The 17,121-nt window shown below is 39.1% G+C and overlaps 1 protein-coding gene across 2 annotated transcripts in view; it reads left to right on the top strand.

Annotated features, from left to right (window-relative positions):
* KIAA2026 (KIAA2026 ortholog) overlaps window positions 1-17,121 on the top strand; it is a 62,688-nt gene that overhangs the window by 39,528 nt on the left and 6,039 nt on the right. The window contains exons 7-10 of one of the 2 annotated variants that reach the window (XM_053932869.1): window positions 3,931-4,118; window positions 6,292-7,214; window positions 15,113-15,213; window positions 16,904-16,977. In XM_053932869.1, coding sequence (XP_053788844.1) covers window positions 3,931-4,118; window positions 6,292-7,214; window positions 15,113-15,133 — 1,132 coding nt within the window. In that variant the 3' untranslated portion in view covers window positions 15,134-15,213; window positions 16,904-16,977. Of the gene's footprint in view, window positions 1-3,930; window positions 4,119-6,291; window positions 7,215-10,636; window positions 10,747-15,112; window positions 15,214-16,903; window positions 16,978-17,121 lie in introns of those variants that run through there. The other variant, XM_053932868.1, reaches the window with a different exon arrangement.

Consider the following 17,121-nt stretch of genomic DNA (forward strand, 5'->3'; position numbering starts at 1 on the left):
AATAGTTCCCAGGGTCCTCCTTTCAACCTTTTTTTAAGATGTGTACAATGTTTTACTTTTTCTTGCCACCTAGGACTTACCTGACTGCCAAGATTTTTTCAAATATCATGGAGAACAGCCTGGCAAATACATCAGCCAGTTCTCTCTCTTCATTCTTCAGGTGATCATGAGCCTGATTTTTACTTAGAGACTTTATTCTCCCAGTCCATATCCTGCTGCCCATCCTCTCAAGAGGTTTGGGAAGAAATGTTGCCCTTGAAGACTGAAGCAAAAAAATTATGTTGAGTACCTCAGCCTTCTCCTTATTCATTGTTACCAGTTTCCATCCTTATTTATCAGAGGGGGTCACCTTCTTTGGCCTTCCTTTTGTGGTTGACATGCCTGGAGAAGCCCTTCCTGTTATTCTTTGTGTCCTTTGCCAAGATAAATTCCTCACTTTGGACTTCCTCACCCTGACCCTGCACAACCAAACTTGATCTCTTCCAGGTCTCTTCAAGCTCTTCCTGGGCCACCCATCCTAGCTTCAACTGCCTGTCCATTTGCTTCTTTCCCTGCAGTCTGACCAGCAGTTCCCTACTCAGCCCTGCTGTTCCTTTGCCTTCCTTGCCCAGTTTCTTGCTCCTGGGGATTGCCAGCTCTTGCACTCAGTGGAAGACTTCCTTAAAGACCTGCCAGCTCTGTTCCACTGCCTTGTCCCTGAGGGAAGTCTCCCAGTGGATCTCACTGGCTATCTCCTTAACAGCTGGAAGTCTGCTTTCCTGAAGTTCAGGGGCCTAACTTTGTTCCTCACTTGGCCCATACCCCTCAGGACTGCAAACTCCAGCAATGCGTGATCACTGCAGCCCAGACTCCCTCCAACCCTGATGCTCAAGATCAGCTCACTCACACCGGTGCCCATCAGATCCAGGGTTGTATCCCCTCTGCTAGGGCTGCTGTCTATTCCTTTGCTCCAGAAGGTATCCCTCATGCTTTCCAAGAGCCTTCTGGCTTGCCTGCAGCTTGCTGTGCTGCTTTCCCAGCAGATTTTGGGATGGTTGAAGTGCCCCAGCAGACAAGAGCCTGTGAGCAAGATGCCTCCTGTAGCTGGAGCAAGAAGGCTTCATCAATAGGGTCCCTTTGATCAGGGGTCTGTACTTAAAACCATCCACAAGGTTCCCTTTGTTGCCTCGGTCCCTGATCCTTACCCACAGGCTTTTGACCTGCTTGTGGCTGCTCTTCAAAGACAGCTCTTCACACTCAGTCTACCTCCTGATGTAGAGGGCAACCCCTCTGCCTCTCTCTTTCCTCACCTGTCTCTTCTGGAGAGCCCGTAGCCATCAATAGTCACACTTCAGTCACATCCCACAAAGTTTCAGTAATGGTAAGAAGGTGACAACTTTCTAGGAGCACAGTGGCTTCCAGCTTCTGTTTGTTCCAGTGCTGCATCAATGTGGTTATAGAACACAGAACTGTCATGAAAAGTGTGTTAAATGCTATATATAAGCTGTGATTGATAGGAGTAAATTTTAGTCTGGAACAGGGTAATTGAGATCTTATGTATTTGTGTGCTGGTACCTAGAGAAGTGTGCACTTGGAGTGCAAGGTGACTTCTGAAATAAACTGAATTCAACTTGTGTTTTTAGTATGTATGTTTTAGGATGTAACCCTAGTTTATTCAATGAGGAAACCTGAGTATTTCCATGACATAACTTTTTGGACATACACATAACCTGCCAGGGACCAGGTCCATCTGAAGAATGATGTTTACAAATCATGGGGAGAAAGAAAGATGGATGGGGGATTCTAGGCCACTGTCTTGGTCTGATTCATTATGCAGCTGCTAGGTAGTTGTGTAGCACCAGTGACAGTGGTGAAGAAAGGTGTCATGTAAAAGGAGAAAGGCAATTGAGCAAAATTTGCTACAGTGGTGTAAACATCAGTTCCCCTGTAAGTCTCACTGCAGCTGCTCTGTCTACAGGGTGTCTCAGCAAGGTACTAACATCTACTAGTTGAATAACAGTGTTTAATTTAACTTCTAAGCTGTGAAGGGCTGGGTAGCACTTCTTCCTCCAGATGCTGCAGTATAGAATAAGAATCTGCACTTTTCTTCCTTCCTCTGTTACTGTCTTTAACTGGTAGGAGCAGACTTTATAATCAAAATCCTTTTCTTTCCCTTCTGAAAGGTCCTCTGGTCTTTTCAAGATTATAATCTTGACAGAGTATAATGTTGAATTGTATTTGAATAGCAGCAAGGTTTAAAAGGGAAAGTTACTTGTGCCCACTGATTACAATTGTTCACTGGCCTCACAGCAGAAGTTCCTCAAAAGAAAAAAGGAAATTACTTCCACAAACTTCAGTACAGTAGTAGTTCCCTGGTGTGCTCCTATAGTTCTTCCACACCTAGACTTCAAGCTTAAAATCCTGATGACAGAGTTGAAGTATTGTCCTCTTCATACAGGCTTCAGTGTCTGCTCTCAGTGCAAGTGTCAAAGCTGGGAGTAAATGACTAGATCTCACTGACCCTTAGAAACCCCACCTGGCCCTCCATCTATGCCACCTGTCCATGGGCCCAGGATCCCATTTCAGGTCATTCTGCAGTCTTCAATCTCTGCTGGGGGTATGCCAGTTTCCAGCTCAACTACAGCAGTTACTGTGCCTGGCCATGGATCCTGCTGATCTGGACTGACCCGCAGACTGACCTTGTATCTGTGTCATCACTCTGGATCTGCCCAGAAATCACTCACCTGGGTCCTGACCTGGCAGCCATCACTGCACCCGGTCCTGATCTTAAACTTTGACTTGACTTCCCAGTTTGATCTCAGACCTGCCTTAGCACCAGGAACTTGCTTGTTGATCTGGGCTCTTGGTTAAAGCCAGTTACCATCCCTAGGCCTGCCTTGCAGCCACATTCAGGGGGAGTGGATTAGCTTGCTGACTGGTGAGGCTCATGCCCTACCAGCTATGACATCATTCTTGGCTCCTCCCTCTACATCTCACAGAGAGCAGCTGGCCATTGCTGCATTCAATGCAAACAACTGTTATACTAATGCTGAACATAGAGTAAATTTAAGATCTTACTGTTATTATCATAAGGGTTAGGTCCAGAATAGTCTAGATTCTATTCCACACAAGGTGTTAATTGCTATAATCTATTTATTCATTTCCTAAATAATCCTTCTGGGCATTGTGTTGGTTAGCACCAGCTGAATCCTGAAGTTCAATGTATTCATACTCTAAAATAGCCACTACAGCCCGTGTAAACAATGGTTTAGAAGAAGGGACAATGAAAACACATACAGGTTAGCAGTATCAAGGTAAGTGGATATGTTTCTGAATGGTGTTCAAATGAGTGAAGTACCTATGTATTTCTGTCATATTCACATTATTTTGTGTAGTGTGAACCTATGGAATTGATAGCAGCAGCTGTTCTAATGGGCCAGAGATAAGAAAGTGTTCTTAAGGAGAACGTTATGTTACAGTCTCATAGCTGAGCCAGGGGCATGATGTGTTTAAGAAAAACAAGATTGACTTTATTCTCTTCTTGGGGTTGCCTTCAAAGTAAGAAGTAGACATTTTATAGTTAATACTCAAGTCCATACAGGTATTGTATGGAGTATTGAGTATTTCATCACATGAAAGATGAAAGAGGGAAAGGAATATGGATGGAGTGAAATGATGATGGTCATTTGACTCAGTCTTTTTGCTATTGTTAGAGGACTTAATGAAATAGAATTCAGTAATTCTATAAACATTGGTAATGTTTAGTAAAGGGACATTGCTATCATTTCACATTTTCTGGTTTTAGAGACTTACAGACAGGGCTACACTGTAATTATCTGAAGGGCACAGGCAATTAAATCTACACCAAGTTTTTGTTTGGCAGCAAATACAAACAAAATTATTGTTTAAAAGTGTGTTTTTTTTAGTAAAGTTAGTTTTGTTATTTTTAAGGTCTAGATTGAAGAAGGACTATGATGACTTTAAAAGACATCCAGACCATGATAAATTTACCAGAGAATTGTGGAGTAATGATGAAAGTGAAGTTGATTCTGGCAAAGAATCTTTTGCAGTAGTATGCGGTAAATCATCAGAGTCTACAGAACATATAGAACTTCCCAAAAAAGATCACTCAGACAATGGTAAGCATTTACTGGAATTCAGTAGCTTGAACTTGATTCAGGAGCTGAAATTAGTTGATTTGGGAACCTAATTTTTCTATGTGAGCTTGAGTCCTACTTTTTACCTTAACTCTACCACTGATAATATGAAAATGGCTTATGGTGCATATCTGTCAGATATAGATTTGAAGAGGGCAAACATGACCAAGATGAAAATTCTGCTTTATGGAAGTGTTTGCCAATTTTTATGCTTAACTATTTCTGTGATAACATAGTAGATCTGTGTGGAATTTACTTTTATGGTGGGTTGACCTTGACCAGCTGCCATATGCTTGCCCTACCACTGTCACCTCCCCTTCCTTAAGAGGCTAGGGAGAGAAAACAATATGGAAAAGATTAACGGTCAAGATACAGACAAGGGAGATCACTCACCAGTTACTGTCACAGTCAAAATAGACTCACTTAAGGAGAATTAATTTAATTTATTGTCAATTAAGGATAGAGTAGAATGGTGAGAAACAAATACAAAACCTAACCCCCTCCCTTTCACATATCCACTTTCTTCCAAGGCTTATCTTCATTCCCAATTCTTCCACCTCCTCTCTTGTCAAATATCATAGGAAGATTGAATCTGGGGATTGAGGTCAGTTTGTAACAGTTAGTCCCTTCTGCTCCTTCCTCATCCCTGCTCCAGTGTGAGGTCCCCGGTATGGAATTCAGTGCTTCACAAACTGCACCATTGTGCGTCATCTCTATAGGCTAGAGTTTTTCAGCATAAGACTGTACTAGTGTGGATCTCCCATATGCCTCAGTTCCTGTCAGGAACCTGCTTCATGGTGGGCTCTTCATGGGCTGCAACTTCCTTCAAGGCATTCTACTTACTTGCAGTAGAATGGGGTCCTCAAGCATCTGCAATGTACATACCTGTTCCAGCATGGTCCTCCATGGGAGCAGGTAAACCTGCTTGATCACGGGTCTTACTGGGTTGCAGGGGAATCCATTCCATTCCAGTGCCCAGATCACCTCTTACCCCTCCTTTGCTGACTTTGGTGTCTACAGAATTGTGTTTCTACATTTTTTTCCTCTGTCCACTTTGTCAGATGCTTCTGCAAAGCATTATCCATGAGACATCACCAGCTTGGCTGAGAGGCTCAGCCATGTCCTACAGTGGATTTGTTTTGGAGCCAGCTGTGTCTGGCACAAAGGAGTTCCTGGCCTCTCTCCTCAGAGAGGACCCCCTGCAACTCCATGCAATCAAAACTTCAATGCATGGCCCGTCTGTTCACCTGGCCCTCCTACATGCATACTCAGCCCTCTTACCACTTCATGCATCCCCTCCTCACTGGCTAGTCTAGCTTGATGCTCAGAATGAAACTTGGCATTCACATCTTCGTCGTACAGGCATCCCCCACTCACAAGTCTGTCCGTCTGTTGTGCCAGCCCAGACCCCCAGGCCCTCCTGCTCACCAGCTAGTCTAGCTTGAAGTTGATCAGTGAATACGCACTCACTGGATTTGGGGAGGATACAGACACGCACCCCCAAGCAGCTGGCACTAGGCCCACAGGCTGTAACCTCTTGCGGCTGTCCTTGTAGCTCCCCTTACCTCTACACATTGCTTCATGGGTTGTATAGCTGTACCAATTCCCTTACCCCTCCTGGCTCCATCTCCCGGATCTCCCCTGGTTTACAATCATATGAGGTACAAAAAGTTACCTTCCTGCAAGAGGCCTCTCCAGTTTCCTGATAGCCCATCAATTGGTGTGAATGGTGCAGTTGTTTCTTGACATTGTCTCCATTTTTGTTTGGTTGGATCTGTGTATCTGTATATTTTTTTTCCTGGCTTTTCCCTTTTCCCCCTCAAGATAACCTTGCTGGAATATACATTTTCATGCTTTCACATACTGTTATCAATTAACCCAACTGACCAGGTTTGGTTTTCCTCACTGTCTCCCATTTCTGGTCAGGTACAGTCTATGTATGTTCTTGTTTATTACTTCCTCCTTTCCTTATTACCCCCTTTTTGTATAGCAAAGGTCCTTGAACACATGCCTTTAAAAAATTAGACATTTCCTTCCACATAACTTTACTCTTGCAAACTGGTGTATTGCCTTTTGCAAGACACTGTAAAACTGTTTCATAGGGGTATCAAATGCAAACATGTAAAACACAGTTTCTGTTTTAATATCCTTGCAGATGAAATGAAACTATTAGAGATGAATTTACCTACAGGAAAAAACAGAATTCTGAAAAAAGAATCCGCTTCTAAAGAGATACAGAAGACACTGCCTAAATGCATTAAACGACATTTCAAGCAAAGTAGCTGTCTGGATCAAAGCACTAATGAGCTTTCAGCAAGAAAGAAAGCTAAACTAAGCACTAATGAGGCTGTGGTCCAGAGTTCAGAAAGTAGCCTGCAGTTGGATAGTTGCTTGACTGAGCTGAAACAGTTTGAAGGGTCAACTCTAGAGCTGCTTTCCTTGACGGATCCTGCAACATCAGTATCAAACTTTCTGAAAGGGACCAAACCTATCCAGGCTTTGCTTGCCAAGAATGCTGGGAACAAAGTGACCTTAACAAATCAACTGTTGCCTCCTGCAGGCATGAACGTCTCTACTTCTGAGAAGTCAGTTTTACCAGCTTTGGAATCATCACTGATCAAACCAGCATTGCCCTGCCAGGCCAGTTCAAAGACTCCTTTACAAATGGTATACAAAATGCCAAATGGACACTGTGTACCAATAGACATTCCCAACAGCTCAGTGAAAATTCAATTGCAAGCTATGATTGACCCTAAAAATGGAGAAAAAGTAATGCAACAAGTTCTTATTTTACCTAAGAATTTTCTTCTTCAACAGAAGGAAGAAAAAATTGTGTCCAAGGATATTCAGTCACTACAACAAAAATCATTTGAGATGCACTGCACATCTTTACCAAAAATGCCAAACGTCAGTGTTTCTTTAACACCTGTTCTGGTGACAAGCCCTGCAAATGCCACTCAGTCACCCACTACAGTTTTTAGCAAGAATACTACCCACTCATCACAAGTGACTGGTCCCATGAACACTACACCATTGTCTAATGTTAATTCAGCAGCTAACTTATCATCAATAATTAAGGTAAGCCAAAGTGAAAGTGACAAATTCAAGACTACATTTTTGACTGCTACATTGCCTGTGTCTTTGGCTCTGCCTACTCTTTCCACAGCTAGCCAATCCTTGACACCAGCAACAACATTAAGTTCATCTACAAATACTGATTCTGCTTCTCACGGTCTAGCATCATGGCAGCAAACTGACTCCTTTGAAACTAAGCAAGAGCTAAAGACAGTGTGTGTAAGAGAATCACAATCTATCCTGGTCACAACACGAGGTGGAAACACTGGAATTGTTAAAGTGCAAACAAACCCAGACCAGATTTCACCTAGTAGTTTATGTCCTGGTTCAGTTTTGACTTACACATCTCAACTTCAGGCCTTTCTTGTGCCAAAAACCACAGCAGTATCATGCTCTAGTCTTCCATTTGTAGCAACAGCCACATCTGGTCTCCCACATATTGGACAATCATCTCCTTCTGGATTTGCCCCCTCAACAACTTCTTTTGTTAACATTCCAGCTTCCCCTGCTGATTTTACACAGGCAATGGAGAAGAATACCAAATTTACACTACAGCAGCCAGCTGTTTGGGACTCTTCGTGTCGAGTAAGAGAAGACTCCTGCCATGTGTCTTCTTCTTTATGCTCCATTCCATTAGCTAGCAGTTTGGTGTCAGCAGCTCCAAACAGCCTTGTTAGTGTGACTAACATTGGACAAAGTAATGTTGTCAAAACTCCAAATTCTTCTGTGCAGCATCAAGGGGATACTGAACTGAAAACAAAATCTGTTAAACAATCTGAGTCAAATTCTGCAACAAATGCAGAGTTAACCAGTGGTACTCCAGTCCAGAAATTTACATTAATCACAAATCCACCAATTTTATCTCCCTCTGGAGCATCAGGGGTCAGTATTATACCCTGTCCAGCATCCATTGCAGTTAATGCTCAGAAACTGGTTTTCATTAACACACAAATTGCCAATGGCCCATCAACCACCAATCTCATTGCAGAGTCATTGAAACAGAATCTTCCTTCTTCCCTAACCAAAACCTTTGTTAATGCCACAGAGCAACCACAGTTGGTTTTGATCCCATCTGCAGTAGGAGCACCAATAAAAATAAACTCACCAACTATTGCTCAAGTAAAAGATGTGAAAATTGGACTAAATATAGGTCAGACCATTGTAAATACTAAAGGCAGTGCACAGGAGGCTGTACCAGTTAATATATTGCATTCTGGCATTTCTAAAGAAGACAAGAAAAGGACGGCCTTGGCCCCATCCTTGACAAGTAGTACTGTTGTCCCTGTTCCAAGTTTTGCTGTGTCAGCTGATGAATCGGTATGTGTTGCAACAAAAGCTGAAAATGCCTATACAATGACAAAAGCAAATGCACAAGTAGAATCTGTTTCAGTAACATCAAGTGGAACTTCCTCTGGGGCACAGCCTACTGTCTTGATTGGTAGCAATGATCCCTCAAGAATAAGGCCAGTTCTGGGTAATCAATTTTGTACATCAAATATTGGAAATACTGTGAGTATATCAACTGTGAAGACAGGACATCTTTCTTCATCTGTGCTGATTTCAACACAGCCAACAGTATCTCCGCAAAACTTAGCATCTGCTCTGCAATTTCCAGTCATTAGCTTGCCTGGACCTGCAGCCACCCCACACAAGGTATTACATACAGTTCCTCAGTTGGCAGCAGTTCCAGCTCCTCTTCCAGTACCAAAAAGACAGTTGCCCACACTGATTCAGTTTCAGTCATCAGGAATTTCAGCTACTGTGTCAAGTCATGCAGGTATTCACAAACCTCAGAGTGTGTTGCCCCCTCCATCACCAAATACAGGTGAAGTAATTAGTTTTCCCAGTCTTTCCACCCTACAATGCCAGCAGGTGCCTCCCAGTACAGAGAAACAAAGTCATGATAATGCTTGTGCTTCTGCCGTTCAGATGTCTGAAGCTTTGTCCCCTGTTACAAGCAAAACAGGAGGAATTCCTTTGAATGAACCTTCCACTCAACAGAAAATAGTCATTAACACTTGTATGCCTTTGGCACCTGGAACTCAGATAATGATTAACGGTACTCGTTTTGTTGTTCCACTACAAGGCCTCGGAGCTGGCAGCCATGTTCTTCTTCTCTCTTGTAATACAAAACAGACTCCTTTAAAAATTAACCATGGTCAAGAGCCTCAAGGTGTACCAACTGTTAATCCAATAACCTCAAAAATCATCCTAGCACCAAGTCATTCATTAAGTTGGCAAATACCAAAACATCCTTTGAAAAGCTCTACAAAAATTGTGAACTCTTTTGGAGCTGCAGATGCTTTACCCATCGTACATGCAACACCCCAGATATTTAATACTCCAGCTAGCTCATGTACTCCACTGTCTGCAGTAACTCTGTCTGTATCTTCAGTGGCAAAGTCTCCCATTAATGTAGCTACATCTTCTGTTTCTGCTGTTCATCCTCCGAATTCTCATTTACCAAGCAACACATCAGTGTTTCAGCTAGATGGTTCTATCAAAAAACTGTTGGTCAGTCCAGAGGGAGCCATACTGAATGCTCTAAATACTTCAGCACCAAAAGTTCCTTCCCTGTCTTCATCACTGCTTCCTGTTGTTAGTTCCACAAGCAGAAATGCTACTGCGGTCTTCCCTGCATCTCAGTCATCTTGCCTTGATAAACCTGATAAAGCAGCACCCTGAATTTACTGTAAATGAGCCACTTAGAAATTCTGGGGCATTCTTCAAACTTTTGAAGTTGTTAACTATTGAATAATTTTTTACAATGTTTTAAATAATTGATTTACTCAATAGGAACAAGGTTACAGTTCTTACCTGTTTACCTGTGGGGATGTGGAGAAAGAAAAATTTTAGTTTGTCAGAAGTTTTCAGAAAGTTCTCTAGTAAAAGGCTCAGAGATGACCAATTAATTCATTTAACAGTTTGGAGAAATCTCACCTTTTGCACTTGTTCCATCTTACTCTATGGACTGTCTGCCAGTGTGTTTATGACAGTATATATCTCCTTTTTTTTTTGGTCAAATTTGTTTTTGACTTGTTTCTTTAAAAAAAAAAATTGTAAAAATGCAATCTACAGTACAGAATTGTACATATTTCTGAACTCCTAAAAACCTGTACTAAATAATATGTACAAAGAACTATGCTGTCTTATTTATGTTTTGTTTACATAATGTATAGTTTTTTAAGTATTTTAGTAACTTTGGACCAGTGTACTATTTAGCAACAATGCAGAAGAATCTGCATGTAATAAATCAAGTTGCTGTACTGCTTTGTGTTGGCAGTACTTAAAAATATGTGTATCTGTTACGCCATAGGAGAATACATACATACATAGATACATATCTTTCTTTTGGTGTATGGTAGAATGAAATTATTTAATCTCTTCTGTTCTTCTCTGATTTTACATTTCACATGATTTGACAGGATTTGGAAGGAAGGACTTCTTATTGTTCCTCATGATATAGGGCAGGATAATCCATACTTATCCATTCTTAACGGTCTGGTTATGTTGCCTAAATAACTGCAGTGAAATGGTAAGGCTACAAATGGCTTCCTAGACACCAGTCTAAGTCACGCTGATTGCTCTTAAGGACTGCCATGCTTTGTCTTAAAGCTCAAAGATCTGTTGAACAATTCATTGTTCTCTGTTTTACAGCCTTGTATGTATTTCCACATTATCTGGTAATTGTAACAAGGTCACTCACTAATCTTCAATCTAACCATAACAACTACCCATTTTTTTCACTGGTCATGCTTTCTAGCTTTGTGTGTTCTCTTTAGCTTATAAATGTTCTATCTGGAAGGAGAGTGCTAAAACATCATACAAGATTAAAAGTAGCTTTATTAATACTTTGAATGGGGATAATTTACATATTGCATAAACCTTCCCTTTTTATACAGTATATTCAGTATTTATTGGCTTAGTTTCAGCATTTGATCTGATAAAAACTTTGGGTTACTTTCTGCAGATCTGCTGAGTTCACAGCTGCCTGCTGCAGTGCTCATGGAGATAAGTTTTTTATATCTTTTGTGATTTTGCATATAGAGAAAGGGTGCCTATCTTATCTTATGGAAGATGGTGATTTTCGAATTGTTGTCTTTGTATGTGTTGGAATTTTTGTGGAGTTTGTTGGTTTGGGTTTTTTTTAGAAACTAGAAGAGGATTTCAGAAGAGCTTATGAATGATCGTTGCCTTTTAAATAGCTAAGACAAAGGGGATAAAAGCTTACATATCTGTATTTAGCAGTGTTCGTAGACTGAGCTTCATAAAAATGAAGCTTTAACCTTTGCTTTCATACTGTTGAATTTTCTACTTCCCTTCCTTTTTTGCTGTACACAGTTTTGCAGTTCAGATGTTGAGTTGAAGAACAGGACCACATCATACTGCCTGTCAGCTGCCCTTTAAATTGTTCTGAAAAGTAACCTGATAGCTATTTAGCTGAAGTTCTGGGAAACTGGGGGGAAGAGAGGCTTGTGCCTTCCATAGGGACCTTTCCTTTTGCACTAATTAAAATAATTTCCTTGGGAAATTGCATCTTTCTGGATCAGAAATCTCCATCTTATCTCAGGGCTGGGAAGGATGGAAGCTGTCAGTTTTGGAATGAAAGAAGGTTTGTTTAAGTTCGGAAAAAGCTACCTGCTGCAATTTTCCTACTTCTCATGGAAGGTGTTTCGTAATTTATTTTGAAGACACCTGGTACTAAGGGTGTCTGCATGGCCTTGTAGAGTTTACAGTACCAAGAATTTTTAAGTCTGACTGCATTTTACAGTTGAATGCTGCAGGTGACTTTTCCAACAGAGGGAGATGGCAGAGAATGGCAGTTTCTTCATTTTTTTGTCCATAAGAATGGACATTTTACATACCCAAAACCTATATGTACCAGCAACTCATTTTATTTCCATTTCACTGGTTGAACCTTGGGACTTGCTGTTTTGGATTTTTCTCTTTTCTTGCAATGATTGTTTTTTCCTTTTTTCTAATTTATGATTAGAAATGTAGATTTCTAATGTAGAGTGAGTTGTCTACATTGTTTGGAAAGCTCAAGACTAGGTTCTAGTATTGAAGTTGTTCTTGACGGAGAAAAAATTCTTGCATGGCATTTTTCTGTGTGCTAATGTAATAGAAGGATTTATGCTATAATTCTAATAAAGAGAAAAGTTAGAAGAGCTGAATTTAGGAACTCAGGACTCACGTAACTTGCTTGAATAATTTCCAAGAAAATTTCTAAATTAATATGGCAATATTTTATGATTTTCATAAATATTTTATCAGTTGGCAGACATAAACTTTACAACATGAAAAGTTTGGTTAGTTTGATTACAGTTTTCATGGATTTTTATTCTCAGACATATGTTCACATTCCAAATCCTGCTGGAGAAAGACTTGAGATTACTATGTAATGGGATTGCAACATTCATTATGTAAAACCAAATTTTAGTGATTTTTTGTGAATAAAATTCCTATTCTCAATACTCTTCTCCGATAGTATGAATGTGAATCAGAGATAAGGCTTTTTTTCAAATGAACCTAAATACCCATTGACAATTTGCTGTGTGCCTTTTGCACACCACCAAATGAATAGTGCTACCACTAGCACAAAAAGAACTGTAAAAAAGTAGATTATATTCACAGACACAGTGAAAAAGCAGAACTGCCTGCATCTTGACTTGAAATTAAAAAGACATCTAATGAAACATATAAACATAGATATATAAATCAGCCTTTTAAGAAAACATGTTCAACATTTCAGAGCTTGTAAAATGCCTTGCTTTTGGACACCCTCTGATACTATATACAAGTATTCATACACTATATTAAATGCAAAATTCTAGGTTTACTAATGACTTTGAATATTCTGAATGACATCCTTTTTTTATTTACCTGAATGGACATGTTCTGCACAACAGTTTTGCTTTGCTATGAGTAGAAAATTACATTAATATTGTTCAAACCCCCATGTGTGTGCTGCCATTTTCTCATAGGGATTCTGCCACCCTAGAAGCAATTATATTGACAAGTCTTAGGGGTCATAGAAGTACCTATTCAAACCAAGTGTTTCTGCCAAGTCATTCAAATCTGTGCTGATTTCACTGTGTGACATGGCAAAGGGTTTAATGTGAAAAGGGAAGCAAAAATTCTCCTGGTAAGTGAGTGAAGAGAAGCTAGCGTGTCTCATGGGAGTAGGTGAGAAAATTACTAAAAGCTAGCATTTGTAGGGCACCCATAACTGCCACAGTGTCTGTGGTTCATAGTTGGTTTTGCTTATACTTTGTGGCAGTGCAGAACTTCAGTAGCCCAAATTAATTTTAAAATAAATTAATAATTTTTATTGAAGCATGAATGTTTCTTATGTTTAAGGACTATTTCCTTTGAATAGAATGGCCAGAGGTGCTCACAAAAACTAAACTTATGTAGACTGCTCTCTGTAAGCTGCACTTCAAATGAGTTCACTGACTCAAAATAATAAGAAAAATAAGATTAATAATGCTGCATCAGACTTAAGATCCATCTGTCCTATTATGATGGCCATCGATCTCAGCATTACCTAGTCTCTTGAAGCACTCAACAGTAGCATTCCAAAACAGCACAAAAACTAATAATCTTAGTATCCACTCATCTGTGAGCCAGAGTATTCCTCACAGAGCTGTGATTTTTTTTTTTAATAGCTTTCAGTGTATTTCTCTTGATGAAATACACCAATCCTTTCAAGAATTCATGGAAGTATGTAAAAAGACTATTACCATTCACAGCATCCAGTGGTAAAGAGTTTGTAAATAAAACTCCTTTTTGGTTTTTAAATGTGGCACCTGTTAGTTTCATTTGATGCAAATTGTATTTATATTGTAAGATACAATAAGCCTTTGCTCTTTGCTATTTTTCCATATGGCTTATGTAGATCTTTGCCATGTTGGTTGTCTCTTTTCTAGAATAAAGAGAAATCATGAATTCAATTATTTCTTTCATGGAAGTAATCAGTTGCTGTCATTGCTGTGTATACCTTTTCAATTTTACTATATCCTTGAGATGTGGTATCAGAAGAATGCGTGTTCTAAAGGTCCTATGGGCTACTCAGCAGTGTGTTGATGATTTTTCTTTTATAATAATTATTTCAGTGTTTGTGGGTTGGTTTCTGACTATTATTTAACCTTGTACTAACTTTTTCATAGAAATGTCAATTGTAAACCAACTTCACATCAGTGTCAACTCAATTCATCAATAAATCTATACCACTTGCCAAATATTTTAGCTGTAAAGACATGATTTTTAAACCAGGTTATTGAAACCACTGCAAGTCTAGCACTCTCTGCTCCTATTTTTGCTTGGTTTATGTCTCTTGAAGATGTAAAAGGACAAACTGTTGTAATGATTTTCAACATGATGCTCTTTAAATCTCATTGTTTTTGTGCATAGGATACAAGATAAAATCTGTATATGGTCATTTCATACATATGGGCATCCAGATAAGGATTTTTTTTAGTTCTTGAAGAAGCCACTTTGTAAATGTGACACAGAGCAATGTTATTTTAAAAAAATTTCCTTGGAACTACAGTGGCATAAAAGCAAACTTAAAAATCTTGATAAATCTTGGTCTATTTTCCTATTTTCTCAAAATATGGAATTGTCTAGTCAGTAATCATACCTGAATGTCTTGAGTAAACTAGGAAACCAGGATAGTTCATTGTTTCATATGTGACTGGTTCAGAAAATTCTTCAGAAATATGGGAATCTTATAGTATCTTTTATTACAATCTCAGCTGAACTAAGCACATTAAATGAAAATGGTATTTAAAGGTAATGCAAAGAAAATGTAATTTATTGCTTATAATATTTCTTGAAATTGTTTGTTACACAGAAGGTCTATTAAAATATGCATAAATATGATTTCCGACCTTTTGCAGATGAAGACAATGAAGTTCTGAGTTATCGTAGCAACATGGAGAAACTGGGAATAGAAGCCTTGGTCCCCTGACTCCTTCCAGCATCTCATCCATAACTAAAGGTTAGACATCTAGATTACTTGCTTTATCTTCCCCGATTCTCACTTTTTACAATGAAGAAAATATTTGGAAAATTCAATTATTTTCAAGAATGTGAGGAGCATTGACAAATAGCATTTATAAAAATTAAATAGCAAAAGCAAGTTAGACAGTAAAGAAACAACTGTGATTTTTGTGATTGTCTTCAGGCTTTAGAACTTCGCTTTTCAATACCGATGTCATAAAAAGAATACAATATACTTATTTAATTAATTGTTCATATTGATTCCATCTCAAGTATAAATATACAAGAATGAATAAATATGTATAAAATCAGACTGTTTTGGCTGTCAATAGGTCGTTGCCATCCGGTACCAGCATATACATTGAGATCTGCCCTCATAACATGCTATTACTTATAGAATCATTGCTCATTCATTTTTTAATCACATGCAGCAGTGAAATTGAATAACAGAGGAATTAGTGACTGGGTATTACTATGTAGTCACAGGGTGTCTTCCTTATAATAAAGGAAGAGTAGTATCATGATGGATTCCATTTGCACAATATAAAAACCTGGTATTTTTAGTATTATAATAAACTTTTACTGCTGGGAAGGAGGAATTGTATGCATTTATTTTTAAAGAACATTGACAATTCATATTAGCAACACACCAATACTAAAATTACAGTAGTTTGTTTGAGGCTTGTCTGGACAGTATTCTACAGTTCAACTACGTTATGCCTTCAAAATATTGTTCTTCCCAGTAGAGTGCTTTTTGCAATGTGATCATAGAAGAAGAAAAAGTGGGAGAGGCCTGTCTGAAATATTTGCCTCCTCCATGGCCTAAAAAATTGATGGAAAACCAATATATTTTTTAAAAGAGAGCCCATGTCTGAAAGTGAATTTCTTAGGCACATGAAATCCAAGTGATGTGGTGATGTACCTGTCCTTATATTAGCTGCAACTTGGACTGGGCGTTTCACTCACTGTAGTGGCCAGTAGACAATGCTTAGTGGAAAGAATAAAGAAATAGATCAATATGAGTTAATTTTCCCAGTATGTATACACAGCTTCCAACAATAATTCCAGGAAAATTGTGTGAACTCAGCCTGAGCTTGTCTGTGACATGTAAAGGCAAATTTTTCAGCCAAAGAATCAGGTACTGGAAAAACATGAGCAGTAAGTCAAAGAAGCAGAACAGAAAAAATCAGGGATATAAAAGCATAAAACTGCTTCTCCATTATAGGAAGTGGTAGGAGAGGTGCATGAATCCTGTTAAACGGCAGAAGGTTTGAATGAGGAGTTGACTGAAATTGTTATTGGTGCCAAAATCCAGGAAGTGAAGATCATGTGGGCTACAAATCCTGGGAATTATGAATGTAAGAAAGACATGCTTCTTAAATCTGTGTTGATACCAAAAATGTTCAGGTTGAGTTTCCTGGAGATAGGAAATAGGAGTAATTTATGACAAGATAAACACCTGACACCTTTTAATCCTTGCAAGGATTTCTCTACAGGATATTAATGTCAGGGAATATTCACACTTACCATATGATTTTTTTTTTGTTTTAATGCAAATTCTGAAACAGTTCTAAGGTTTCTCTTTTTTATGGCTTCCAGATGACAATCCTAAAATTCCTCCTGCAAACCACTGCAGAATCAAATCTAGCACTGAACTATGTCTAAAAAGGGCCATTCTTTTGTTCCAGAGTGTCAGGAGCAATGAGTTACTTGAGGTGTACATGGTGCTATGGAGAAAGAGAAATCAATTGCTTTTGCCAAGGTGAGTGGGAAAGGACAAATTGATAGAACTTGGAAGATGACACCTTTTTCTTAAGAAAATTCTTTTCAACAAAAATGAGTCAGATCTTTCCCCTTATAGCTACAAGATAATGGTAAGGTAAATGAAAAAAAAAAAAACAGAACT

The sequence above is a fragment of the Vidua chalybeata genome, chromosome Z, assembly GCF_026979565.1.
Source record: "Vidua chalybeata isolate OUT-0048 chromosome Z, bVidCha1 merged haplotype, whole genome shotgun sequence".
Lineage (NCBI taxonomy): Eukaryota > Metazoa > Chordata > Aves > Passeriformes > Viduidae > Vidua > Vidua chalybeata.